The sequence below is a fragment of the Mauremys mutica genome, chromosome 7 (genome assembly GCF_020497125.1).
Source record: "Mauremys mutica isolate MM-2020 ecotype Southern chromosome 7, ASM2049712v1, whole genome shotgun sequence".
Taxonomy (NCBI): Eukaryota; Metazoa; Chordata; order Testudines; family Geoemydidae; genus Mauremys; species Mauremys mutica.
In genome coordinates, this window is record NC_059078.1 from 66,329,669 (window position 1) to 66,357,172 (window position 27,504).

General features: G+C 37.7%; 1 protein-coding gene across 5 annotated transcripts in view; it reads left to right on the top strand.

Moving 5' to 3' along the window:
• LRMDA (leucine rich melanocyte differentiation associated) overlaps positions 1–27,504 on the top strand; it is a 981,216-nt gene that overhangs the window by 564,921 nt on the left and 388,791 nt on the right. For all 5 annotated transcript variants that reach the window (XM_045025044.1, XM_045025045.1, XM_045025046.1 and 2 more), the window contains exons 4-5: positions 6,183–6,322; positions 17,350–17,476. In XM_045025044.1, the coding sequence (XP_044880979.1) occupies positions 6,183–6,322; positions 17,350–17,476 (267 nt within the window). The remainder of the gene's footprint in view (positions 1–6,182; positions 6,323–17,349; positions 17,477–27,504) is intronic.

Below are 27,504 nucleotides of genomic sequence, written 5' to 3' on the forward strand. Positions count from 1 at the left end.
GGAGAACACTTCAACCTCCCTGGCCACACAGTAGCAGATCTTAAGGTGGCCATCCTCCAGCAAAAAAACTTTAGGACCAGACTTCTAAGAGAAACTGCTGAGCTTCAGTTCATTTGCAAATTTGACACCATCAGTTTAGGATTAAACAAAGACTGTGAATGGCTTGCCAACTACAGAACCAGTTTCTCCTCCCTTGGTTTTCACACCTCAACTGCTAGAACAGGGCCTCATCCTCCCTGATTGATCTAACCTCGTTATCTCTAGCTTGCTTCTTGCTTGCTTATATTTACCTGCCCCTGGAAAATTTCCACTCTTGCATCCGAAGAAGTGGGCATTCACCCACGAAAGCTCATGCTGCAAAACGTCTGTTAGTCTATAAGGTGCCACAGGATTCTATGTATAAGTTTGTACATTAGTGTGTACTGACAGTTGTGGTATCTTTAACCAATTTGAATAAAATAAAGGGACAGATAGCTCGTTATTTTTTTTTATGAGGATTTATTTTTTGGTAAGAGTCCTTAGGAACTACATAAACTATTGGTATGATTGATGATACTACTGAATGAGGAGATTGGTGAATACTTCCTGAGGCACTTTAATTGACATAGTTGAGATATTTTAAAAACAAATTTCAAGTGATGGAGACGGTAGTATTCACATTTGTAGGCTACATGCACGCACATGGTAGGTAGTCAAGTATCTAAATAGAATGTACATAAAAATAAAAAAACTCCATCAGTTCAGCACCGTGTCCACGCTTCAAAAAAAAAAATCTCTAATAGTGTCCTTGGATTTAATGGTGGATTTACTTTTCACAGAGAGCAGAGCTAAAATTGTGGTCTTAAATTGCTATAGAAGGGTTTTGCAGCTCTTTGGTTCAGATCACACCATGATGACACCCTCTGGGCTGCAATAATAAACCACAATGGGGAAGCTGAGAATGGATTTTCACTCCCACTTCTGACTCTGCTTACTTTGTCTGTTCTCAGCACAGCCTTATAGATATTTTAATGCATTATTTTGGTGGCCTAGTGTTGATCTTTTATAATGAGCACATGATATGCCAATTAATGAAACAGTGCACTTGAGGCATCATGAGCTATGATGCATTTCAGGGAAGCACTCAATCACGAGAAAGGTCCTACGTGACTTCAACATACTTTGCAAAGAATAATCTGTGACAGTAGATGGATGGGTCTCCTAGTTCGGGGGGGAAATCTGTACATGTGATGGGCTCATGGATATTTTTCATGGGTGTGTGTGCGATGGTTACAGTCCTAGAGAGCAGAAGTTCAGTTAATGAACTAAGGCATAATAATTTTAGTAATGACTTGGTCTCAGTTGCTAACGCAAATGATTCTGGCTTTCAAATTTTATCATCCTATTCGACACATTTCTTTTGAAGTGCTACTGGCATATGTTGCTTGTTACTGTCAAAAATCCACTTTTCTGTAAATAAGTAGGGTTTTTTTGGGGGTGGGGGTTCTTAGGTTAGGGAATGGTGTCTTATTCCACGTTTCTGTAAAACACCATGAAAATATGTGGTGCTCCATACATTACTGTTTTAAATAAAATAAAAAAATCCATAGGATACCATCATCCATTCCATTGGAACAGGGTAGATTAAAGACTGCTAATAATGCATGTCTCAATAAAGAATGTGGTGAGACTTCACGTAAAACTGTCTATCAACCGAATTGGTGTATGATTCCCGTCATGCTTGCCTAGAAGTTCATATGCAAAACTAAAGCCTCTAAATCATAGAAATGTTATGGCTGGAAGTGATCTCTAGAGGTTATCAAATCCACCCCCTGTCCTGAGGCAGGACCAAATAAACCTAGACCATACCTGGCAGCTGTTTGTCTAGCCTGTCACTGCCCTTTTTATAACAGCCCATAACATATTTGAAGACTGTTATCAGGTTCCCCCTCAGTCATCTTTTCTCAAGACTACACATGCCCAGGGTTCTTTTAACCTTTCCTCATAGGTCAGGTTTTCTAAATCTTTTATCATTTTTGTTGCTCTCCTCTGGACTCTATCCCATTTGGCCACATCTTTCCAAAAGTGTGGTGCCTAGAATTGGACATACCAGGGCTCAATAGAGTGTGACAATTATGTTGTATGAGTTACATACAACACTCCTGTTAATATACCCCAGAATGATGATAGCCTTTTTGCAGCTGCATCACATTGTTGACTTGTATTCAGTTTTGATCCACTATAACCCTAATTCTTTATAGAAGTACTACTATCTAGCTGGCTATTCCCTATTTTGTAGTTGTACATTTGATTTTTTTCCTTCTAAATTAAAGTACTTTGCACTTACCTATAGTGAATTTCATCTTGTTGATTTCTGACCAATTCTCTAATTTGTCAAGATTGTTTTGAATTTTAATCCAGTCCTCCAATGTACTTGCAACCCCTCCCAGCTTGGTGTCATCCACAAATTTTGTAAGCATAGTTTCAACTCCATTATCTAAGTCATTAATGAAAATATTGAATAGTACTGGATCCAGGACTAACCTCTGTGGGATCCCACTAGATACGCTTTCCCAGTTTGACAGTGAACCATTGATAACTACTCTTGAATGAGGTCTTTCAACAAGTTGTGCACCCACTATATTATAACTGAATCTAGACCACATGACCCTAGTTTGCTTATGAAACTGTCATCTGATACGGTGTCAAAAGCCTTACTAAACTCGAGATGATATGTCTACTGCTTCCATCCACTGGGCCAGTAACTCTCTCAAAGAAGGCAATTAGGTTTGTTTGGCATCATTTGTTCTTGTCAAATCCATGCTGGCTGTTACTTATCACCCTATCATTCTCTTAGGGCTTGGCTACACTTACAAATTTGCAGCACTGCAGCAGGGTGTGAAAACACACCCTCTCCAGTGCTGCAAATTGCGGCGCTGCAAAGCGCCAGTGTGGTCAAAGCCACAGCGCTGGGAGCGCGGCTCCCAGCGCTGTCTGTTATTCCCCACAGGGAGGTGGAGTACGGACAGCGCTGGGAGAGCTTTCTCCCAGCGCTGGCGCTTTGACTACACTTCGCGCTTCAAAGCGCTGCCGTGGCAGCACTACCGCGGCAGCGCTTTGAAGTGCTAAGTGTAGCCACAGCCTTAGTTGACTGCAGCAATGGAATAGGGTGGATTTTCTTCTGCAGGCTTTGATATGGTATCTGGCTGCAAATGAACTCTAATTTTTCTTTCACAGTGTGACAAGCAAGGCGCTGGCTGGGAGTTCCGATTCAAGGTTTTGGCCCAGAGTTTGAAAAGTGGTTTGGAATCCTTCTGGATGAAAAATAATTCATTATTATTTATATTATAGTAGGACCTTGAGCCCCCAACTGAGATTTGTAGGGTCTTATGAATTGTTACAGAATTTGTTCCAGTATTTTTCCAAATACAGAAGTTACACTGACATTTATAATTCCCCAGCTCCTTCCTTTTTAAAGATAGGTACTATGTTTGCCCTTCTCCAGTCCTCTGGGATCTCACTTGTCCCCCATGAGTTCTTGATAATGAATGCTAATGGTTTCAAGATTGCTTCAGGTAGTTGCTTAAGTACACTGGGACGAATTTCATCAGGCTGTGATGACTTTAATGCATATAACATATCTAGATATTCTTTAAGCTGTTCTTTCCCTGTTCTGGGTTGTGTTTCTTCCCCCTTGTTAACGTTCATTGTATTGAGTATCTGGTGACGATTAACCTTTCTTAGTGAACATAGAAGCAAAATTTGCATGAAACGCCTCAGCTTTCTTGATGTCATCAGTTATTAGCTCTCCTCTGCTGAGTAGGGACTTACATTTTTCTTCAACTAAAAGTAAAGATTGGTGTCTGGCACTCACATTTAATCTAGATACTTGGGGACATATTTTTAGATTCGTAAAGGTGCAGATGGACATTTTGTGGGATTTACCAGAGTGCCTAAATGAAGTTGGCATGTCACTATTGTTGACTTTCAATAGAAGTTAGGTGACTAACCTGTTGAGGCACTTTTGTAAATCCTGCTATAAGTGCCTATCTGCACTGTTAGGCAACTAAATACTTTTGGAAATATGGTCCCTACATCTTCATGGCTGACCCTGGATTTATTTATAGTGAACACTTCTGTCCCAACCTGATTCAGCATTCTTTAAGTAGCTATAAGGATTGAAAAATGAAATAACTTCTGCTTCACAAGACTTCTAATGAAGTCATGACAGAAAATTCTGCCCACTCACTCTGTAAAGGAAGATCTTTTCTATCTGTGCAATACTAAGAATTTTCTGTAATAAAAGGTCAGATCTTTAACAGCAAACTTCTTGGGATTGCCATTAAGGAAAAGGAATGGAAATAATTAACTTTTGTGGTGATAAAGCACCTCTTTCAGGGAGCATCATTGTAGCTTAAGATGTCCTACAGACGATTAACAGGATTGCATCTGGATGGGTTACTTCCAGATTCAAACAATCATGTGATCTTGCCTTGGCAATGTCTGACGACTCTCTAATTTCAATGCTAGCGTAAAGTACTTCACCTCAGCAAAATTTGCTTTCTTTCTGTCAGTTACGTACTGACTCGGAGAGCCATGAATGTTCTCCACCAAAAAGATAATCTGTGACTCAGGGGTCCAGAGTCGTCAGAGTAAGTTACCACTACCTGGTTAGGCTTGGGTAGCAGAAAAAGATAGATTTGTAATAATAATGTTACAATAATGCACTTTTTCTAAGGGCCTGATCCACTGCCCCCTGAAATCAGTTGGAATCTTTCCACTTTTTTTGAATGTTTGCTGAATCTAGGTTGATAGTTTTAACATAATCCTCCATACCTGAGGTTTAACTCTGCATATCATGTTAAAAAGTGACACCCTCGTCGTCTTACTTAATTTTCTCTCTGTAGCTACTTTCACCATTCTTATGCAGAGTATTTGAAGATACATAAGAGTGTATGGAAAAGAGCATAAATAGAAATACAGAGTTGGTGGCTATCAACGTACAAAAATTTTTAATTGATGATCAGCATGAGCTTTTATACGCATGAGAAGTAAAATGGAAATTAAGTTTACAACAGAAGAAGAGTTTTTAGCAATTAAGCCATTCTTGACATTCTGGGGCCTACATAAATCAAGTATAAATAATAGCAAAAAAAGTGAACTGAGGATTATTTTGAAAAAGAGTTGTTGTTTATGGTAGCAGGAGTAGATGAGAACACTGAATTGCTCTTGAATAGTTTTAGAATAATCACTATTATCTAAGCCAGTCCATTTTTAAACTAAAAATAATATACATGTACATGCCACTTCTTTCCTGAGAGTCAGCATTTCCTTGTATATAATTGAAAGAAATAAGATTATATATAATCTTTTAAGGACTTTTATATTTTTCATTAACAAAATGAATATTTTTTCTTCATTCAATCAACAGCCTAGCACCTGTTCAATCTGATGTGTGCTGTGCTGCTTAAATCTAAGTTGCATTTCCCATGTTGCAGTGGATATTTAAATCTCATTTTTATATCCAAGGTGATGATATTTATGGAGTGAGGAATACACTTAATTTGAAAAGCCTGATCAACACCCAACTATACAACCATTTAGATGATGTTTCCAGAGTTTATTTCCACTTGATATAGGATATATACCTCATGTTGTAACACTGGGGTTTTTAAGTTGCTTTCGGTGAAGCATTTATTCATGTATACTAATTGAATAATTATCAATGCATTGCTGTGACACTCAAAGCATTTATATTCTTGTAGTGAAAGTGGTTTGTTGTGGTTTGACTCCTTTTTGTTTTAATTCATTTTCCAGTGGACTGAATGTATTAGTGATGAATGTGCTATGAAAGTAACTGTTTGTTTCCATGTTGGAAAAGTTTAATGGCTCCAGAAATGGTTAACCATTTAACCACACAGTATCCATCATTTTGTCAAAGTTTTCATGTTTTGTAGCAAGCCACATGGAAAAGAGAGAAGGAGAAAAGAATGACACAACAGTCAAGTTCTTTCAATCTGTGCTGAAAAACTGACTTAAATTTAGCCCCATTTGCCTTTGTAACAATTAATGTGACATCTTCCTGTGGGTCATAGTAAATTTGATTGCCAATTATTGAAATGCATTTTTAAATCAGTGGTGGTGCAACTATAAATGCTTTTTACAATAATGTCATTGAATCCTTAACCCACAATTTTTGACACATAACAGATTTAGAAAGCCTGCTGGATCACTTGGCTGATGTGGTGCCCTCCTTGGAATACCTCAGTTTACTAGGAAACATGGCTTGCCCAAATGAACTGGTCAGCAAGGACAAGGATGAGGATGACTACCAGAGGTACAGGTTAGTATCTTAGCTCCCAAATATGATAAGATGCATCCATTTCTTAATGCTGGATGGAGTCAGATGGCTAAAATCAGAGCATGTTCCCAAAATAACAAACCTTCCTATATTCTTTAGGCAAAGCTGACTCCCTTAGGGCCAGATTCTGCAGTGTGTAGTGCCTTAGTATTTGAATAACCCCACTTATTTCAGTGGAATTACCGACTGGGGGCACCAATTCGGAAAGCACATAAGCGTGTGCTTATTAAGTCCACCAAAGTCAATGGCAGTTAGGCACATGCTTAAAGTGAAACGTTCTTAAGTGCTTTCTTGAATAGAGATTAACTTAATTGTGAACTTACGTGCTCTCTTTAGTCCACCTCGGAGCCAGGCACTACTCACTGTGTGAGTAAGGGTGGCTGAATCTGGTGATTAAAATAATTAGCTTATTGTAGATCTCCATTCTTTTTTCCTGAAAAGGAATTATGAGGACTTGCTTCTTTCAACATATTTCAAAAGAAATCAATTAAGAATACAGAGAAGGCTCCTCTTTAGGTATCACACTTCTCTGCTCAAAGACGGAGCAGTCAGAATGTAGAGTCAAACCATGAGTCTTAAAATAAGCAAAATATCCATGCGACATTTAAATGTGTTTTCATTAGCAGAAGTTTGGCAATTAACAAGAACCACTTGAGAGTGGAAGCCTGGTAAAGTGTCCCTCTTGAGTGTAGCCCTACAGAAATGTAGCTGGGAATTAGTTATATGCAAATAGGTTTATTTTTTGAAGAACAAAATGTAATATAAAGATTAATTGTCATTGGTGATCACAGTGATTGACTCTAGATCCAAGACTCTGTGGAATGCCTGCTGAGTGACATCATTCTTCATAGCTGCCGCCCTCTGGCAGTGAGACATTATTATAATAAAATTCTATTTGATGTCGTCTGAGCTTCTTTGCCCCAGTCAAATATGATACTTGATTTCAGACCAAGGGTACTGCCATTTTCCGCATTAGCTAACTGAAAATGGCCCTCTTTGAGTTAATCAAGAGGCAAAAAACATGGTCAGTAAGCTATCTAGTGAGAAACTGAGCTTTTTCTTCAGTATGTTATCTAAGATATTGAAAACACTGATTGTATCTTTACACGATCAAAAGTCTTATGTAGGAGGTATAGTTCAACACATGCAGTAGAAAGGATAGGAGACCTGAAAGGAGTTTGTTTGGAAGGTGCATGGATTGGAAGCAGTGGCTTATTGCTTATACTGTAGTTCGTTGAAATTTTGCTTGTGGAGTTGGCAGTAGCACAGCTCTCTTGAGTATGAACATTCTATATTCAGTATTCCCAACTTTTGAGAATAGTTTTTAGTGCATCTTTAGCCTAAAGATGTTAACTTCTAACAATCCTACTTTTGAATTCAGCATAGCTATGGCATCTTGGTTTCCACTAAGTAACGTGGCCTAGATTTTATAAAATATTTTCCCATCACTTTCACCCTGAAGTGGAAGGTATGCCTAATACCCAGCTTACAAAAAGCCTGATAGTGCTGTCTCTATGTAAATTTATGTGACATTTTCACTAGAGAATTGCTTAAAAATGAATGATATTTCTACAGTTTACTGTTTTTCACTTTAAGTACACTTTCTGACAATATGTCTGCTATTAATCATTTAAGCAAAAGTAGTACCTTAAAGGAGCCATTCAGAGGCAAGAACCCATGGTTCATTTAGTGCTGTCTGAAAAAAATCTTATTGATTGACAATCTCTGTGGTTATGTGATGTAATATTTATAATATGTCACACAGCCATACATCAAAACAAGCATGTCTGTTGTTTCATTTCAGTGCAAAATGTTGATTTCTATGAGGTCAGGGTAGTTTTAGGTCACACTGTGGCAAACCACTGTGTCAGAAATGTGAAGTGACTGGATTTATCTATCTGCTGAAAACTGCAACACTGATGCTTTTTTTCCCCCCCTCCTTTCAGATTTTTTTTGGCATTTTTGCATCTATAAAAACAGTTTTAATTAATTGGTTTTAAAGTGAATAGCCTACTCAGTAGTTAAATAACATATAGCTCTGCAGCTGAAATGCAAACTTCCTGGTACTTTCCCATAAGCATTCATTATATCTCATAAACTGCATGATGCTGTAATTTAACTACTGGGGCATGAGTTGTAGAGTGCTTGGAAGTGTCACACTTTAACTACCTTGTGTAAACCCTGCTGCTGAGAACTAAAAAGTACAGTACTTAGTTTGTGTTAATCCTGTTTGAAATGGGACTACATCAATGTGAACTAGTGACCTTTTAGTGCACACCAGCAGGGTCTACACAAGGCAGTTAGAGCACAACATATTAGATCATTCTATAGTTCACATCCCCATAGTCTCAACTGTGGCCCTGTGTAGACAAGCCCTTCAATGCATGTCTATACAGCAGTTAGACATCTATGGCTGGCCGTTGTCAACTGACTCAGGCTAAGGGGCTGTTTAATTGCAGTGTGGATATTTGGACTCAGGCTGCAGCCCAAGCTCTGGGACCCTCCCACCTCACAGATCCCAGGCTCCAGCCTTGTACTGAATGTCTACACTGAAGTTAAACAACACCACAGTTAAACAGCTCATTAGCCCAAGCCTGAGTCAGATGGCATGGCCCATCCATGGATTTTTAATTGCAGTGTAGACATATCTCTAGAGTGTCCAGACAGTATTATAATCAAAAGGTCTTAGTATGTATACTTATTATGGCTACTATATTATGGAGAATATTGACTCGGTATCTACATAGGTAGGTGAGAGTTCAAAAGTTTTGCTTAAAGGGCTGTAGTCAGGTAGTTGAGGCCCAAATTTGATGGGACACATCTTGCAAAATAAATAGCATACTCACTTCCATTCCAGTCAATTAGAGTTCAGAGTATTTAGTTTCATAGGACTCAGTGCCTTATAAAATTCTGCCCTAATTTTTTTTAAAAGAAAAAACATTTGACAAAACCTGTATGAAATTTCAAAAACAAAAACAATACACCACACACACCAAAGTCTTTTGTTTTGAATTAAAACCTTTACGTGCTTGCAACCTGAACATTGCTGCATCCTACAGATGTGTGAGAACCAGAAAGTAAGTTGCTAGAAATCAAGATTTTCTCAACTATTTTTGTTGTAACAAGCTGAATGGAAATGCAAAAAGCAAAAAACTAAACCAAACAAAACCCTGCAAAAACTGACCCAGTGGTGAAAAGTCAAATAGATTTTTCAGCTTTTCAGTTTTAATTATCTAAAGTGCTGTTAGTAGCACAAGTTAAAAAAATGAATTTTAATGTAATTTTTTTAAAGTTATAACATATTTAAATACATGTAGGATGTTATACATAATTTTACATATGAAATTATTCTTTCAGCAAGGCCCTGATCCTGCTATGGCATCGAATGTGTTTAAAAAACTGTTTTTGTGTAAAAAAACAAAACAAAACAAAAAAAAACAAAAAAAATTTTTTAGGAAGAAAAGCTATTTCTCAACTGTCACTATTGAAAATGCTGGACCAGAGTGTTTTTTTGTTTTTGTGAAGATTATGTATGTTTTTTTAAAATGTGTGTTCAGTTTCCTTTTTGTGTGAAATGCTATTGTTTAAAATGTTTGCCAACATTACATTTTTGCATGAGTTTATTTCAAGAAATAGTTTCTCTAATACTTTGGGGTGGGGTGGGGAGAAGATCAGCTCTTGTGTGGGATAACTGGTCATTAAGAGCAGTATATTCAAATATAGGGGAGGGAGGAAAGCTAGAAAACATTCCAGTCCAAAAAGGATACAGAAAAAAAGTGGCTTGAAGAACAGTGTGCATTCTAAATAACCTCATCTACAGTCTCTGCTTTGAAGATTGCAAGAAACCAAAGGTCATGACCCAGAGATCAAAGTAACAGAAGTCAACACAATAATTGCTGGTTGCTTCTCTTGTACCCACACTTGGTCTCTCCGGTGGGTGTATTGTTTGTAGTGAAAACTTCAAACACGTTGTTATTGAACTGTGAAAAATCCTCTGGGTCAGAATGTGTTACCAAGCATTTGTTAATGCTGTAGGTGACCTCACCTATTTTCATTAAAGTGAGATAATTGTGAGGGGTGTGTACTGTGTGTGAAGTTTTTAGTGCTTGTTCGTTCTTCTTTGCTCCTTATTGACATTTCCTGGAATGGTTCATTCATTAATAGCACTGTTGACATGGAAACAAAGGCAAGTGGAAACAAATGCCTGAGTTTATTTTAAATTAGCTTTAAAAGTACAATATGCTATCTTTGGCAGAAAGAAGTAAATGGTGATAACCTTATAGAGTCTTCTTAAAATACAACCATAAGAAAGGAAGTTCATGCATTTTCTATAGATTAGCTTGCTGAACTAAATCAGTTGCTCTGCACGTGTGGTCCTGCAAAATTGCAGCTCCTCTTGTGAGATTTTCAGCCTTCTTCTCAATCATTGCCCTTACTGAGAGCAGACTACCTTTTTTGTTTTTTTGCTTATTGTATTTTATAAATAATATAAATTCCACATCTACGTATTTCAAAAGGAGAGAAAGAAAGGAAACCTTTTCCCCTAAGGATAGTGAACTATTAACAGGTGCAAACAGGCGTAGGCTAATACTACTCATCTTATTGATGATAATGATGATATTTTGCCTTTCACCAAGGCCTTTTTATTTCAACAGTGTCTGGACAGAGAGAGAGAGAGAGAGACAGAGAGAGTTATAACAGCAAACAATGCTGGTCAAACATTAAATAAGCCCCACAACTCCCACAGTCACAATAGAGGCCAAGTAGCCAAATCTCCGTAGACAATCTAGCCCAATGCCTTAAAGTCAACCATTCATTCCCTCTGGGTTTGATTCTGATATCTCACCAGTTTTACACTGGTGTAACATAATTCACTTCAGTGGTGTGACTCCCAGTTTATACCAATATAAATGAGAGCAGGCTCAGGCCCTTTAATCCTGCAAGTGAGGTTGTGCACGTTCATTAGCCTTCAGGCTACTAGGGTTTGAGGGGAAAAAATATAGTACTACAGTAGTTGAAAGGTTCCAATAAAAAGGAAGACATTGAAATGTTCTTAATCCAAAACCTTGCCCATCTAGTTTGCACATACAGTACTAGGAATGCTAGACTTTTTTGGATGTACAACTCTCTGTCCATCAACCCAAAATGAATTTTGTGCCGTGAATTTGTTTACAGCATAATATGTAATTTTTTTTAAAGTAAGATAAAAGGAGAAAATTAAGGGTCTTTGTATAGTTTAACCTTTGCTCTGTTCCTTCATTATAGGCTCAATCTCATGATTTTTCCTTCTATTATGTGAACTCCTATGTATCCATTTCTCCTATAGTGTAGGAAGAGTCAAAGATCCATTTCCAATGGGCAACTTCATTGGCACCCTGTAGCTTTCTTTTTAGTGTGGTTCAAGAGTGATTGTTCTCTTCTCTCTATGTTCTCTGGCGTCATAAAGCCCAGCATATTCTGTAGCTTGTGCTTGCTTTATGATGGGAGGTAATCTCTGAATCTGCATCCACATGAGAGTCCAGATGCTATAACATTGTGTGACTTTTCTTGTTATGGACTCCTTGACTCTAGAACAGAGATTTCCTAGAATTGCCAATAATATTAATGAATAATGTGTTAATGGCTGGCAATGAGCTCTGACCCCTTAAACCTAAATGGTTAATGAAATATACCTCCAAATAATCAGGGCCAGCTCAAGCTTTTTTGCTGCCCCAAGCGGTGAAAGGGGGGAGGGGGGGAGGGGAGGTGCGATCAGTGGCACTTCGGTGGCAGCTCAAACTGGTCACTTCATTCATTGGTGGCAATTCGGCGGCAGGTCCTTTACTCAAAGAGGGACTGAGGGACCCGCTGCTTAATTGCCACCGAAGACCCGGATGTGCTGCCCTTTCCCATTGGTCACCCCAAGCACCCGCTTCGTTCGCTGGTGCCTGGAGTCGGCCCTGCAAATAATATAAAGTATAAACTAGCACACATAAGGACCCGCTTTACTTCAATGAGTTTTGGATCAGGACCCAGATGTTTCATGTACATGTTTAAAACAGCTTTCCTTACCCTCCTGCCTGGTGTTTCTGTTAGAACCTCTTGCCCAATTCCATTTGAGGCTGGACTCTTATATATTTAAATGTCAGATCCTCTTCAAGAATTTTGTGAATTGTTGCTCTTGTCTGTTTGGCGGCTGCGAAACACAGGCTATATCTACAGTGGGTGGAGTACCGGCACTGCACACATAGGTACATGCTGCAGTGAAGGGCAGACTAGGTCCATGCTTGTGGCTGCAGTGTGTAGCTATCTGTGGCAGTGAAAGGCTCAGGCAGCAGGGAAAGGCTCTGGTAGCTCCCTCCTGTCAGAGCCTTTCCCTTGTTTCCAGAACCTTTCCCCACTACCTCCCCTCACTGGAGCTTTTCACTGTGGTGGGGAAAGGCTCTGGCAGTGGAACACTATGCTGCTAAAAATAGCAGTATAGATGTGGGAGGTACTGCTTGGGCATGTAGAGAGCTGTGTAGGATATTGACTATAGGGGTTCAGATGTCTAGGGCACTTTGTTCTACTCATCTAAGGTGTGTCTCATTGTCTACACTGCTGTTTATACCCATGCCAGCTGGGAGTTCAATGTCTGTACTCACCTACTGCTGGAAATGTAGATGTACCTTGGAGTATATTTTAAAAATAAGTTGCATAGAGCTTTCCATTTCAAATCACTTTATAAACATTAATTAATACCCACAATATCCCTGCAAGGTATCTAAATGTTGTTACCCCCGTTTTACAAATAAGGAAACTGACATAGAAAGTCTGTGACCATAGGGGCTGGAACTAGGAGTGCTGGGGATGCTACCGCACCCCATGACTTGAAGTTGTTTCCATTATATACAGGGTTTATAGTTGGTTCAATGGCTCTTAGCACCCTCACTATACAAATTGTTCCAGCACCCCTGTCTCTGACTTGTCTAAGGCTGTGGAGTAAGTATTGGAGACACTATTATTATTTGTTTATTCAGTGTTTGTATATTATGCATATAAAAGTGCAAGTGTGCGTGTTGATTTAGTATTATAACTCACATCTTCCTCAGTATGGTTCCAGTACTCTGACCTCAACACCTCTCTCAAGTATTGTATGGAGATTTTCCTCCCCAACTTTCATTAACATTGGTGGTGGAGTTGTATAACTGAATCACCAACCCATGCATCACTTTGAAAATGTCCCCTTAATGTCTTGACAGGGCCGTGTAAAAGATGTTAAAACAATCCTAATCATATGGAACACTTACGGAATTGGTAAATGAATTTTAGTCCATATTGTCATTTCCACTTCTTTAAAGCTGAGATAAAAAAGAATGCGATATTCCGTGTGCTGTTTTTTTTCCCACCTACAGCTACAAGTGTTCAAGACTTCTGTTGGTCCCCTTTTTAGTTTGCTTTCCTAACACACTTGGGAGGAGGGGTAGGGGAGTTTTGGATGAAAGATGATGTTGCTTTCCTTGCATAGCTGGTTTCCTTTGGGTGTTTACACACCATCCTAGCATCCCTTTCCAGAGCGCACCATTTTCCTCATCACTACAGATAACTACCTTCTTTCACACTACTGCAAAGATGGTCAGCCCCACAACAGCAGACTCAGGGCACCTGCAGCAGTGCTAAGATTCAAAATGATCATAAAATACCCCAGTGAACCCCTGAACTAAAACAAAACATTCTAAACTTTGAATGAAAAAAATGCATCTACATTTTACATTCTGTGGTATTCTTTTAACTGGCAATGGTATAAGTCTAAAGCAGTTGCAATGTGTCATGCAATTTATAGATCCCAGTGCCTGCCATAAAGTATTTTATGATAGCTGCACTCTGTGTTATTAGTAGCTGTCTTTTTCTGCAGCCATCGGTGTTTGATAATAGTCTTAAAACACCCAAAATTACTTACCTGCAAGCAACATTCCAGATAGTCCCTGTTGACAGTTTGAATAAGTTTAGTGCCCTTTTGTTGTACTTTACCTTCAAAACAAACTGATTGAACCATCAATAGCTCCTGGAAGCTGACAGAGGCATGTCATCTGGGCTAACCTTCTGATAGTAGGTTATCTGTGGGAGTTAACCTCCCTGCATTGTTAACTGAAATGTTTTATGTACTATGCAACTTTAGGATACTGCTGTGATAACCTTAGTAACTAAGTCATACATCACAGCAAGGAGTTTTTGTGCAACAAATAACCCTGGATAATATTTACAAGGGTTGAATTGATATTGTAGTGCTCATTCTGTGGCTTTAGGAATCTTTTATAGATTTTTTTTTATGGCAAATTGGTGTTACATTTAGGCTGAATTTGCATCACAAATGAAGTATATTGCTAACTAAAATATACCCTGGAAGTCATATGCTGGACTTAAACAATTGTTTTATTAAAAACCTGTGTAATTATATCTATAACATTCAGTTGTAATTTAATTTTGGCTCTTTTTAAACTGCATCATTATTGGGATACTTTACTCCTAGTAAAAGTCTGTTACAGATTGCCTTTGTGTTTTATCATCCCCTGTAGAACATCTCCCCCACTAGGAATCCCGAAAATACTTCCGTCCTGTGACACAATTGGCTAATTATTTTGTGGATTTTTTTAGTTAAGGCCCTAATTCTGGAATATTTTTTTTTAAAATGTGGGCGAGAAAAGGAGAAAAATACTCCCATAGAAACAATTCTTTTATAAGTTTAAGTTCTCTTAAAATGACAGAGAGACTGACATTTAAGGCTGTGATCCAAAGTCAGCAAAAATGACAGGGCTGTCTTCATCTGTTGTCAGTTTTGTTGCTGCCTGCTTTTTGATGGCATCTTTCATTCCATCATTAAACATTTGCTGATTTTCTAATACTGATGTTTTCTTCACCTGAATATTCATCTTTTCTCACCCTACACTTAGTGGGTGTCTTTGCTCATTTGGAGCTTCGCTCTTGACATATTATTTCCTTCTGTACATGTCTTCGTTTGAAAGAATCTGTTGTCATCCGAGCTTTTCTGCCAGTAACACAAGATGGATGTATTCTTTTCCAGGGAAAGATACGGGGCAGCAGAATGTCAGAAAGGACTGGAAGGGCAGCCAGGAAAGATGGGAGGTGTCTGAGAGTATGGCAGTATCTCTAATATCTAGCTACACCGAACAAATTGTCTTGGGACATGTTCTACGTAGCAAACTGACTTCTCACCTTGCAGAGTTTATTACTATTATAACTATTATTCTGTTTTTATTATTTAATTGAAGTACATAGGCTGATGATTCATATTAAAATTGTAGACCATTTTAATGTGTGTCAGTGAACATATTCAATTCACTTATTAAAAATTTACAAGGCCATTGCCTCAGAGGAAAGGTGTATATAGCTGAAAGGCTGTTTTGTAGCTTTTTTTGGGGGGGGGGGTCTGGATGTAGAAAGGTTAAATAATTTATAAAAACATTAATGTGATTTTCATGAACTCCCTTGGTCTCTCAACTTGGGACAAATCTGGAATCTCTTTGAGTTAATCATAGAACCATAGGGTTAGAAGGGAATTCAAGGGTCATATAGCCTAACAAGATGTGGGATTTGTTGTGTTTAAGCCATCTAAGACAGATGACTATCCAACCTCCTAGTGAAGGAGATTCCAGGACTGAGGAGTACTTGAAGGTAACTCCGATCTTTAAAAGAATAGCACTGTTTTTCCCTTTAAAATATAGCCATATGCATTGTGCAAGGTTTCCTGGGACTTCTGGATGTGTGGGAGTTCTTTCAAATGCCAGAGGGAGTCAGTATGATTACCAGTTTGACTGACTGACTGATTGGGTGTTTATTGGAAACAGCTAGGCATGGGGAATATTATCAATCACCTTTCCACCCCCTGTCAGGAAAGAGTCTGGCACTTCCTCCCTTGCAAAGTCTGTTTCACATCTGGTTGACTGTATGTAAATAGCAGGTACTTGAAGTAGTTGTATGTTTGGTTTTGCTTTTGATTCATGCCATGCTTTCTACTTCTGTATGTAAGGAGCCAACAGTATTTTTCAAGCTAATGAAGCTTTTGTTATCTGATCAAAACATGCAGTTACAGAGAACTAGCAATGGGACTGAACAAGAACTTTGAATCTGAACACCTGTCCAAAATTTGGGGGTGTGTGTGCATGTAAGAGTGTGCATGTGCACTTTGGAATCTAAACCTGAGCCAGGTTTACATGAATGGGGCCTATATCAGTAACAAGACAAAACTGGAAACATATCTCCAAACTGTGGCAGGGTCAAAATTCCGATCTTGAAGCCAGATCCAAATTATATTGCTCAGTACCATCTCTAGATTAAAGTCTTGTTTTTAATAAGACTCTTAAATGTTCTTTGATGCACAGCATAATCACTGTGTACCTTGGAATATTATCTTTAATGCGGGTGACTTTCTAGGGTATATGATGGGAAGCTGGATCAAAACCCTAATATGCAATTTACCTGATGTTGCTAATGATGGTAATTGTTATATTTGTAGCAAAAGTCAATAAAAGTTTGAAGGTGAGTTTGTGACTGAAGACCTGAGCATTTAAAAAAAAATTACAAAACTACACAGCAGGTGGAGAAGATTCTGGGGTTTTTTTGGTTTTTTTTTACATAACTCCATGCCCAAATTGTCCAGCAGGATATCAGAGAACATTACACTTAACAAATTTAAAAAAAATTGGGAGTCGTGTTTATCAAACTCTCTGTAGCTATTCTCTGTATTTATGTTCTCAGAAAGCTGCCTTTTCCAATTTGACCCATGTGTCATACATCACAATAATACTTCATTGCACCTACAACAGAGTATCCCTGGTCCACTTAGTATTGCATTCACAAAGGGAAAATATCAATTTCCTGACATAGAGTAGGCTAGATTATAGGGAGTGGGTGAAAGATTGGGAAAAGAAAGGTCATTTCAATTGTATATTTTTTTTGAGTCATATAATTTGTGAAGATGGATTTGTATGTCAATGTGGATTTTAACTCAAACGTTTTGTCATTTCTTTTAGATATTTTGTTCTGCACAAATTAACCACCCTGAAATTTCTTGATACTCGGAAAGTAACCAAATGGGAGCGTGAGGAAGCCTTGTTACGAGGTGCCTTCATGAAAGTGGTAAAGCCCATGGATGCTAAGGTAGGAGACTAAATGGAGATTATAATGTACACTGATCCCACTTGCCTGCCACTTTATAAATCAGAGAAAAGTAACTATGCATACCTTTGTTAAACAGTAATATATTTTTAAAATAACTATTCTGAAAGGTTGGTTAAAGCTATGTCTAAGCAATGGACAGAGACCTTGCAGGCCACAGTATTGCTTATTGAATTAGGTATGGGACAAAAAAACCCCTTAATCTGTATTTTCCAAGATCAGAATTTTACTGTTAAATCTGATTAATGGACTGTGGTTGTTGCATCATAGTTGAAATGCTGGTTTGAACCATAGCTAATTAACACACACATGTTGCCAGGATCAAAAGAATATTTTTGCTCTTTCTAAAGCTCTATAACAACTCTGTGATATGTTGTTAGAAAAGAAGGAAATTTTTCTGACACTTTGTCCCCTGCCATGCATGTTGTACACAGATGTTGATCTCAGAACTCACACCTATGGTGTTTATTGACCTTTAGTTGATACAATGTAATTTAATGTGGTGTCATATTAATGAGTGTTGATGTTGGAGAGACAGTTTCTCTAATCTATGATTCAGACTCAAGCTTTCTCACACCAGTTGCCTCAAAATTGGGCAAATTGCATGCCTTTGACTCAAACAGAATACAGATGCAATTTTTCCAGTTTGTCTTCTTTCATCATTGATCAGTACAAGATAACAGCACCCTTAGTATTTCAGTGTATTTTCAAGAGATATTTGTAATGCTACAATGATTAGCTATCTAAAATTCTTTTTAAGTTTATTAATCTGGTAGGTTTCTATAGGCTGTTTTCTTCCCGAAAATACATCATCAATAATTTATTGCAGATTTCCAATAATGCTGAATAATAGCACAGCAGCAATGGAGCTACACTATATTTGATGGCATAAGTGTTACTAGATAAATTCGTTATCACCAGTACAATTGCAGTAGATAGCAAATTAATTCAGATTGATTCATTTTATAACTACTAAAATGCTAACCGTTCTTATTCAGGCATAGGTTTGACATATTGTTTACTAAGTACCTTTAGCTATTTCAGCTTTTATAATACAGTGTGTAGTAAATGAAAGCATTTATTTTTAAGGTTTTGTGAAAAGCTTCCTCTCAGAATATTTTTTACTAAATCCTGCAAAATTCAGCAGTTGAAATGTGTAAATTATGTTGTGCTTATGACATTTATTTTTTATAATTGTTCTCTTTCTATCTATTAGGTCATTATTAGTGAAGTTTTATTCTAATGCTATTAACAGTTAAATTCTTCATTTATAAATCTATCATTTGTGTTTCGACTAGTGCAGGAGAAAGTGGCTGTTCAAGTGTGTACCTACTTTATTGGCCGGTTCTTACTTGTGTTTGCTGTTAAACCAATTGTTAAGGGTAAGGTGTTCTCATAGACAGGATCCAAACTTTATCCTTTGTATTACTAATTTATTCCACTGTGTAGTTTTGAATTAGTTGCCCTCTAAGTCTTAAAAGATAAAAAATACATTTATTTCAACAATTCTCTTAGCACAGGGTTTAAATTTAGTGTCCCTGTAGCCTTGTTCAATTTTTTTTTAAATTTTGTTACAGATTTGCTGATGTTATCTAGAATGATAAAATACCTTTGTAAATGCTTTCTGATGGCATGAGTAAATATCTGTAAGTGTGCTACAGAATTATATTCATCATACAAAGTTATATACTATACAAATAGCCAATTTAAAATAAGCAACTGTAATTGAGTTTGAATATACCTATAAAAACAAACAATTGCCCTGGGTGAGTGTGTTTTACTATGGATGTTCAGACATATAATATGTAAGCATATTTTGCATGCATGGAACTGTTTGTAGATGCAGTGTGTGTGTGTATATTTAGAGATACACTACACATATACAAATACAGTGAAAACCATTAAAAGGAACATTTTCCCACAGTTTTCACAAAATGGTACTCTAGAATGTGAAATAACTGTTGTATCGCAGCAAAGAGTCCTGTGGCACCTTATAGACTAACAGACGTTTTGGAGCATGAGCTTTCGTGGGTGAATACCCACTTCGTCGGATGCATGTATTCACCCACGAAAGCTCATGCTCCAAAACGTCTATTAGTCTATAAGGTGCCACAGGACTCTTAGTCTGGATCTGTAAAAGCAGCAAACACGGCTATACCTCTGATACTTGTTGTATCACAGAAATCATGGTGTGATAATTATTGAGAAATGATGCTTTTTAGTGGCAACCGTTATGTGTATATACAAGTATATATGGTACTCTCCCATTCATTTGAATGGCCTGGGGGTATCTCAAAGTTTCGGGCAACTGGGCATTCGGATAAATGGACGTGCTATTAACTACATAGGACTACATGGGAGGCACACTTTGCATTTGGATAACTAGGATTTTGGATAAAGGGAATTAATTATACTGTACATGGGTGGGGGCAAGTAGAATCATAGGACTGGAAGGGACCTTGAGAGGTCATCTAATCCAGTTCCCTGCACTCATGGCAGGACTAAGTATTATCTAGACTATCCCTGACAGGTGTTTGTCTAACCTGCTCTTAAAAATCTTCAGCAATGGAGATTCCACAACCTCCTGAGGCAATTTATTCCAATGCTTAACCACCCTGACAATTAGGAAGTGCTTTCCAATGTCCAACCTAAACAGACCATGTTGAGATTTAAGCACATTGCTTTTTGTCCTATCTCAGAGGTTAAGCAGAATAATTTTTCTCCTTTTTCCTTGTAACAACCTTTTATGTACTTGAAAACTGGCACCATGTCCCCGCTGAGTCTTCTCTTCTCCACATTAAACAAACTCAGTTTTTTCAGTCTTCCCTCATAGGTCTTGTTTTCTATACCTTTAATCATTTTTGTTGTTCTTCTCTGGACTTTTTCCAATTTGTTCACAAATTTCCTGAAATGTGGTCCCCAGGACTAGACACAGTACTCCAGTTGAGGCCTAATCAGCGTGGAGTAGAGTGGAAACATTACTACTTGTGTCTTGTTTACAACAGTTCTGCTAATACATCCCAGAATGATGTTTGCTTTTTTTGCAACTGTGTTACATTACTGACTCATCTTTAGCTTCTGATAATTAGTGGAATTGGAATGTGTTGTGAGGGTTTGAATAGATGCCATATGGAAATATTTTCCTGAGTATTGTAGTACACTGAACCTGTTAGACTTATTATTCATAACAAAATCAAATTTGAAGTTAGGTTTCCTTCATCATGGTAAGCAGGAGATAGAAAAACTATTCAGCCAAAATAAATAAATAAATAAATAAAACCAAGGCAGATTGATAAACTGGAAGAGGCTGTGATGTGTCATTTTATTCTTTCCATAAAATAAGTGGGAGAGCCGAATGATCCACTAAGAACAACACAAGAAATGAGAATAAAGTCAGGACATTTTCATCAACCAGCTTTTATTTACACAAATGCAGAAGTATTTGGCAATCACAAGTCTTTGCAAAGTCATAAATATTTTATATTGTATAAATTCCTATACTTACATTTATGTCTCAGGTTTTTATTTTTTTAACAAGACACTGCACTTTCTTGTGCTTTGCTTCATTTCATCCTTTGTTGTTTAAAATGCATCTGTTTGTGATGTGACTGTCTGATAGAGAGATGCAGTCATTCATTAGAAAACAGTTTAGTGTTACAATGCACTGTTCCATCTCTCCATGTATAGTGAGCTAAACTTCATTACTCTGTGATGTTTTTATTTTCCTCTGTCAAAATATTGAATGTTGTATCATGCTTGATTTTAATAAAAATCTTGTAAGCCTGGCTGGATAAGGGGCATTGAGCCAGATGAGGAAGCCTCATTTAATGACCAGACTGTGACCTCATTTCACTGGCATAAGTGTAGATCAAAGTGGAAGATGCCTGTCCAGTGTGAAGTATGTTGCTGGGCATGACAGCACTTCACATCAGAACGACAGCTTAAGAATACGACAGTCAAAATTGCTTAATTATGTCCCAGCTTTGTAATTATTCATCCCTGCTCCTGCAAAGAGCTCAGTTGTCATTTCTTTGACATAATTATTTAAAGCTGTACCCTCCTTCTGTTTATAGCTTGTCTATGAATTTTGCTACCAAGTGTTTCATCTTTAAGGTCTTAAAAATGCAAAACAGGGCAGGGTTAAATGGGCACAGTTGAAAATCCTGCATTTGAGGATTCCCCCTGTTTGTACATTGCTTATGAGCATGAATAAACAAAATTAATGGATGAAGCATCAGAAAACTGAGTATATTCGTTTGAAAAAAGCCTACCTGTTTGTTTAATTCTTCATCCACTTTGTATCACATTGCTTACAGTTTTATATATCCTAGACATACATCCCCACATGCACGGAGTGTGTGTATGTGTGTGTATGTGTGTGTATGTGTATATATATATATATATATATATATATGCATATAAATCTTTGTTCATGACAAATATATATATACACCACATTTTTGGATACTCTGCGTATTATGATGTTTATTTTTCGCAACATATGCATTTTGCTACTCTAGCACATTGCTGGTGAAACCAACACTTTTTTGTTTCTCCTACTGCATTTTAACTTTATCAGTTTTCTCAGTTATGCTTATACTAACAGATAATGTGAAGAGGCTGCACATGAGTAAATCTTGTGATTTAAGCTTGTTGGACCAAATACTCCTCTGGTATAAATCAGCGCAGCCCCAGTGAAGTGACTTCACGTCCGTGGAGCTGTATCAGTTTACTCCAACTGAGCACCTGGCCCAGTATGTTCAAAAGATTGAAATTCATTTATTTTAAAATGGCTTTTATTTTGTGATTATTTTTCAAATATTTTACTCTTCATGCTGTAGTCTCAAAACCTGTCATAGATTGCTTTTTGTGAATATCTAAAAGAAGCTAATTAAGCAACAAGGCAGGTTGAGGTTATGGCTGCATTTCATGGGATGAGGTCATCTAACTTTTGTTCACGCTGTGCTGTGTTTCGATACCCATCTTCTATAGGGAGGTGGAATGTTATTTTATTATGTTCGCTAAACTAGATATTTAGCAATGCAGCTAACACTAACTCAGCTAAACAAAAACTGCAGTACCTGTTAGTTTTTCATCACTATCAGTGTTTTCATGTGGCTTACCACTCACAAGGAATATTATTTTGCTACCCTAATAGTTTTAGCATCTACTTTTTCTAAAGCCATTAAAATCAAATCATACATGAAGGGAAATTTGAGTGATTATATTATATGCTGTATAGGCATAAACAAATAGTTACTAGTAAAGTCACTTAAGTTTCCCTTCATGTATGATATATAGATAGAGATGATACAGATATATAAAATAATGCTTCTAAGACTGGAGGCATAATTCTTTGCTTGGATATGTGGCATCTGTAGTAATTTGTCTCATGCACCTTTTTTTTTCTAGAATCAGAGAAGCTGGTCATTTATAAAAAATAGTAAAAGATACATTAAAAGAGAGCCATTTGGAAACCCTTTTTCCCCATTATGCATGCTCATTATTTTTATTTTAATAAACCTTCCCAGGATTCATTGCATATGGAGCTAGCACATAGCATCTACACTAACTACAGAGCTAAGGGCGCTAAAGGAGTTAAGATCTGTGAAGTGCCAGCTAGTTAAGAACTCTCTCTCTAAGGGTATGGCTACACTTGCAGCTGTACAGCGCTGCTGCGGGAACGCTCCCGCGGCAGCGCTTTGACGTGTGAATGTGGTCGCAGCACCAGTGCTGGGAGAGAGCTCTCCCAGCGCTGCATGTACTCCACCTCCCCGTGGGGATTAGCTTACAGCGCTGGGAGCCGTGCTCACACTGGCGCTTTGCAGCGCTGTAACTTGCTGCGCTCAGGGGGGTGTTTTTTCACACCCCTGAGCGAGAAAGTTGCAGCACTGTAAAGCGCCAGTGTAGCCAAGGCCTAAGTGATCCTTGACATAAAGACTGTAAAAGTTTCTTCTGGTCCATTGTGTCAGAGTTCCATGTCCTAAAACGGTAAGCAGCCAGAGATTTAAGACTCCCAGCTAGACTGTGATGCAGTAAATAATAATGGCTTCAAAGAAGACATTGCAGTAAGTCATGTTACAATCAGACATACTGAAGCATCCATCATATACAGTTTCAGAAGTCCCTAAATATATACTTACAGAAGAGACCCTAACACAGTGTTCGGTCAATAGTCCATGTACAGCAATATAGGGTGTAAAGAGTACTTAACTCTTTGATTGTGTAAAAAAAAATAAAAAATCCCCAGATACTTCTCATATGGAAAACTTCAGTGTCTTTTATGTCAAGGATCTGCACTGTGTAAGTAATGATACTTGCCTGGGCCATGACCAACTTGGCAAAGGGTGTCTATTTTAAATTTGTCATTTTAAAATATTTCACTGTTAAAACAAAAAAACAATTAAAAATACAAATGAAATATAGCCACAGAAAATGTTTTGCAGTAATGTTAAAGGTATGAGTTAGAGCATTTAGGAACTTTGTACAGAAAACATGATGCTGTAATGGTCTCCAAATAGTGAATCTTCTTACTTACCTTATGTATGACAATACTGAAGCCTAACAAACTGAGTTAAGGAGGGAGTGTCATCCTTAACTGAGAATTCCCTTGCTTTTGTAGCTTTAAATCAGATTAATGTATTTTTAATGCTCCGATAAGAAGTCTGTATTAAACATAAGGACTTTTTCCTAATTAACAAGAAATTATTTTGCTGACATAAGAACGTTAAAATACAAAAAAATCCTACTCATTAAAAATGTATATTTGTGCCCTTTTTCTACTCTCCATTACTGGCACACCTTGGAAGTTTGATCTCTGTGTATGATTCTTCTTGGTTTCCGTCTGTACCATTTAAGTGAATTATCAGGAATACTTAAAACAAACCAAAGCTGTTCTACAAAGGAAAGAGAAATAGGCTGGTGCACCTGCTGGGTCTTCTCTCCTTTTAACCACTGTCACCAGTGCTGGTTGTACCGAACATAGGTGCATGATGCTGGTTTGGCCAATCTAGTTGCTATTAGTCTACAACCACTAATAGCCCCAGCGACTTTCAACAGTACAGCAACCTGCTAACTCAGGTACTAGTAAATGCCCATTTTAGTGAAGCCCATTTGCAATTAAAAACAAGACAAAGGGCTCATTCTCCTTTCTTCCTTCACAGCCCATTAGAGAAAAGCAAAGTATGGTGATGGCAAAATAAAAACCTTTTGGGCATGCAGTTGGAATAGAATTGAAGAAATGTACAAGTAGCGTTTATAGAGATGAAAATAGTTTGGTATTTGATCTTGTGTAGAGACACATCTGAGGGATGGGTAGTAGAGGGGTAAGTATCATAACACTGGCACCTTTGGCTGATACTAAAACTCCAGTGAAAGGAGTTGACTTCTGTAATGATTATACGCTAAGAAGTAAAATAGTCCTAATTCCCCAAGCCAACAAAACCCAATAGAAAAATCAATAAATGTGTAATTAAAGTTGGCATTCCAACATATCTGTTATTCTCTCCCCATAGTACAGACCCTAAGGCACAATCCTGGACCCTGTGCCCAGTAGGAGAAAACAAATTGTATGTAGGAATGCTCTTCTGGAGTCAGAGGATGGAACCTCCGTTCCCTACAGGCTACAAGGTTTCAGTAGAGCTCTTTACATCCGCTAGCAGAAACTCAAGCCTGCATGGCTAGACAATATACCTATCTTTAAGTGAGGGATTTTGGAGAGTAGATCTGTGTATCCAGCCACTCTTACCTCAAATACCCTCACTGTGCACTAAAGTACATGGAGTGCTCTGTAGTGAACAGCCTTTGCTTGTGTTAGAAGATTTGACCTGCACATTACTGGGTGCTCTCATCTGTGTATTCAGGTAATAAACTATGATAAAAGCACGACATTGCCAAACTCAGGCATTCAAAGATCATGATCCAGGCCTCAACAGCTCTTGAGATTATTTTGGGTTCTTTGTCTTTGTCTCCTGGTTTCTGAGCCTTATGGGCATGTATGTCACACTTTCAAGTTTTTCTGCACAACTGAGGACTAGGAATTTGCTTTTTATTTTATTTTTTTAGAGTTGAAATCATATTCATGTGATTCAGGAAAGAGGGGCTTTAAGGAAACCCCCAATATTGAAGTTTGAAGGAAGTTTGACGAGGAATAAATGAATTGAAAATATTGGACCTGCCATCCCTACCAATCTGAAATTAAACTAATTAGAGAGGAAAGATGATCTGGTGGTTAGAGTGCTGGAATGAGAGTCAGGAGATCAGCGTTCTGCTTCTGGCTCTGCTACGGATTTCCTGTATTACCTTGGGCAAATCTTTAAGCTCTTGTGCCTCATCTTATCCTTTGTCTTGTCCATTTAGACTCTAAGCTCTTTGGAATAGGGACTCTTGGTTACTGTGTGTTTGTACAGGTCCTAGCACGGTGGGCCCCCTCTCTGTTGCAGCCTCTAAGCACTTAAGTAATATAAATAATTAACAGTAATAATATATTAGAACTGACTGGGCTTCTTTTATTACTTGAAGACATACCTTGATATACCGAAAAGACCCAAAAGCTGTTCTTGAGAGCTTTTAAGAACCAGGTAACCTTTGTCATCATCCTGGTGCCCAAAGAAACATGGTCTTGATTTCAACCCTGAACTGAATCCATACAGCCTTTGGGAATTTGGCCCATTTATTATGAATGCACTCTCACTCTGTTTGCACTCTTTGCCATGAGATTTTCAACAGGGAATTTTTTCTTTCTGATCATTGGGCCCAGATTAGAGTATAGAAATTGTTTTCTGCCCCTGAAAGTAACCCTACTGGTCTGTTTTTGTGTTTTGGTCCGTGGCAGATCACAAGATATCTTGTCTTAAAATGATGTCATTTTTATGCCTTTTTTTGCTTTTTTCCTAATCGCTGCCTTATTTCAGTAAAACTTTTGAGAACTGCATCGCTTGACTACCAATGATATTATTTGAACATTGGGGTTCCAAATTCTCATTTAACATAGTACACTAGTTTTTAGCTCTGTCAAATCTTGAGAACAATAGCTACTAATATTCTGTTAGCATTTAACTTAGGAGGAGGAAAGCAAACTAGTGATCAGAATGATGAGATTTTAAGGTTATACCGTATATTCCATGACCTACCACAGCTACAAATAATTGCTTTATGTGACTAGAAAGATGAAATTATCAACCTTTGAGTATTATAATTTGTAGACATCATGATTCACAGTATCTTTGATGGTAGCTGTAAAGGAGGAAAAAGCCCAAACCCACAAACTTGACAATAGTTAAACAGCTGGTGTGCTGAGATCACTGCCTATCATGCTGAGCAGTAATGTCTCATTTTTTCTTGTGCTCCCTTGTCTGTTTGTCTCCTGTTTTGTAGTTAATCTGTAAGCTCTTTGGGGGCAGGGACTGTCTTTCTATGTGTTTGTACAGTGTGGGGTACAATGAGGTTCTGGTTTGTGACTTGGACTTCGATACAGTACCACCATGAAAATACATGGTTCAGAATAGATCAGATTTTTAAATAGTATTTGACTCCCTTTTTTAGCTCTTTAGAAAATTTTAAATAGCAAATCTTGGGCTCGTGTGTAACTTTAATTCCTTCCAGATATATTGCATGAGGAAACAGTAATTTATGAGTCCATGTGTCCAGCAGAACATTTCTGCAGCAGCGTGTGCTGTTGCAGTTAAAAAGTACAGCTTTTATTTGTTACTCAAGTTCATTTCAAAAGAAGAATTCATTGTTCAGTGCTGAAAATTATGCTAACGGTGCATACTGGAATGGATTTAATTCATTTGCCAAAAACAGCAGAAGAGTCAATAAAAATTGTCATGGCAAGTAACATAGAAAACTGTGTAGGTTATTAGACAGTTGAGGGCTCAATCACCAATCTTCAATATGTAGATGTGGTACCATACAACATGACATATTGCAAATACATTGTATGTTGATACATAAGCGACAATACCATGACTTGGTGTCAGAAAGCAGGGTAGATTCTGAGATTTGCACTA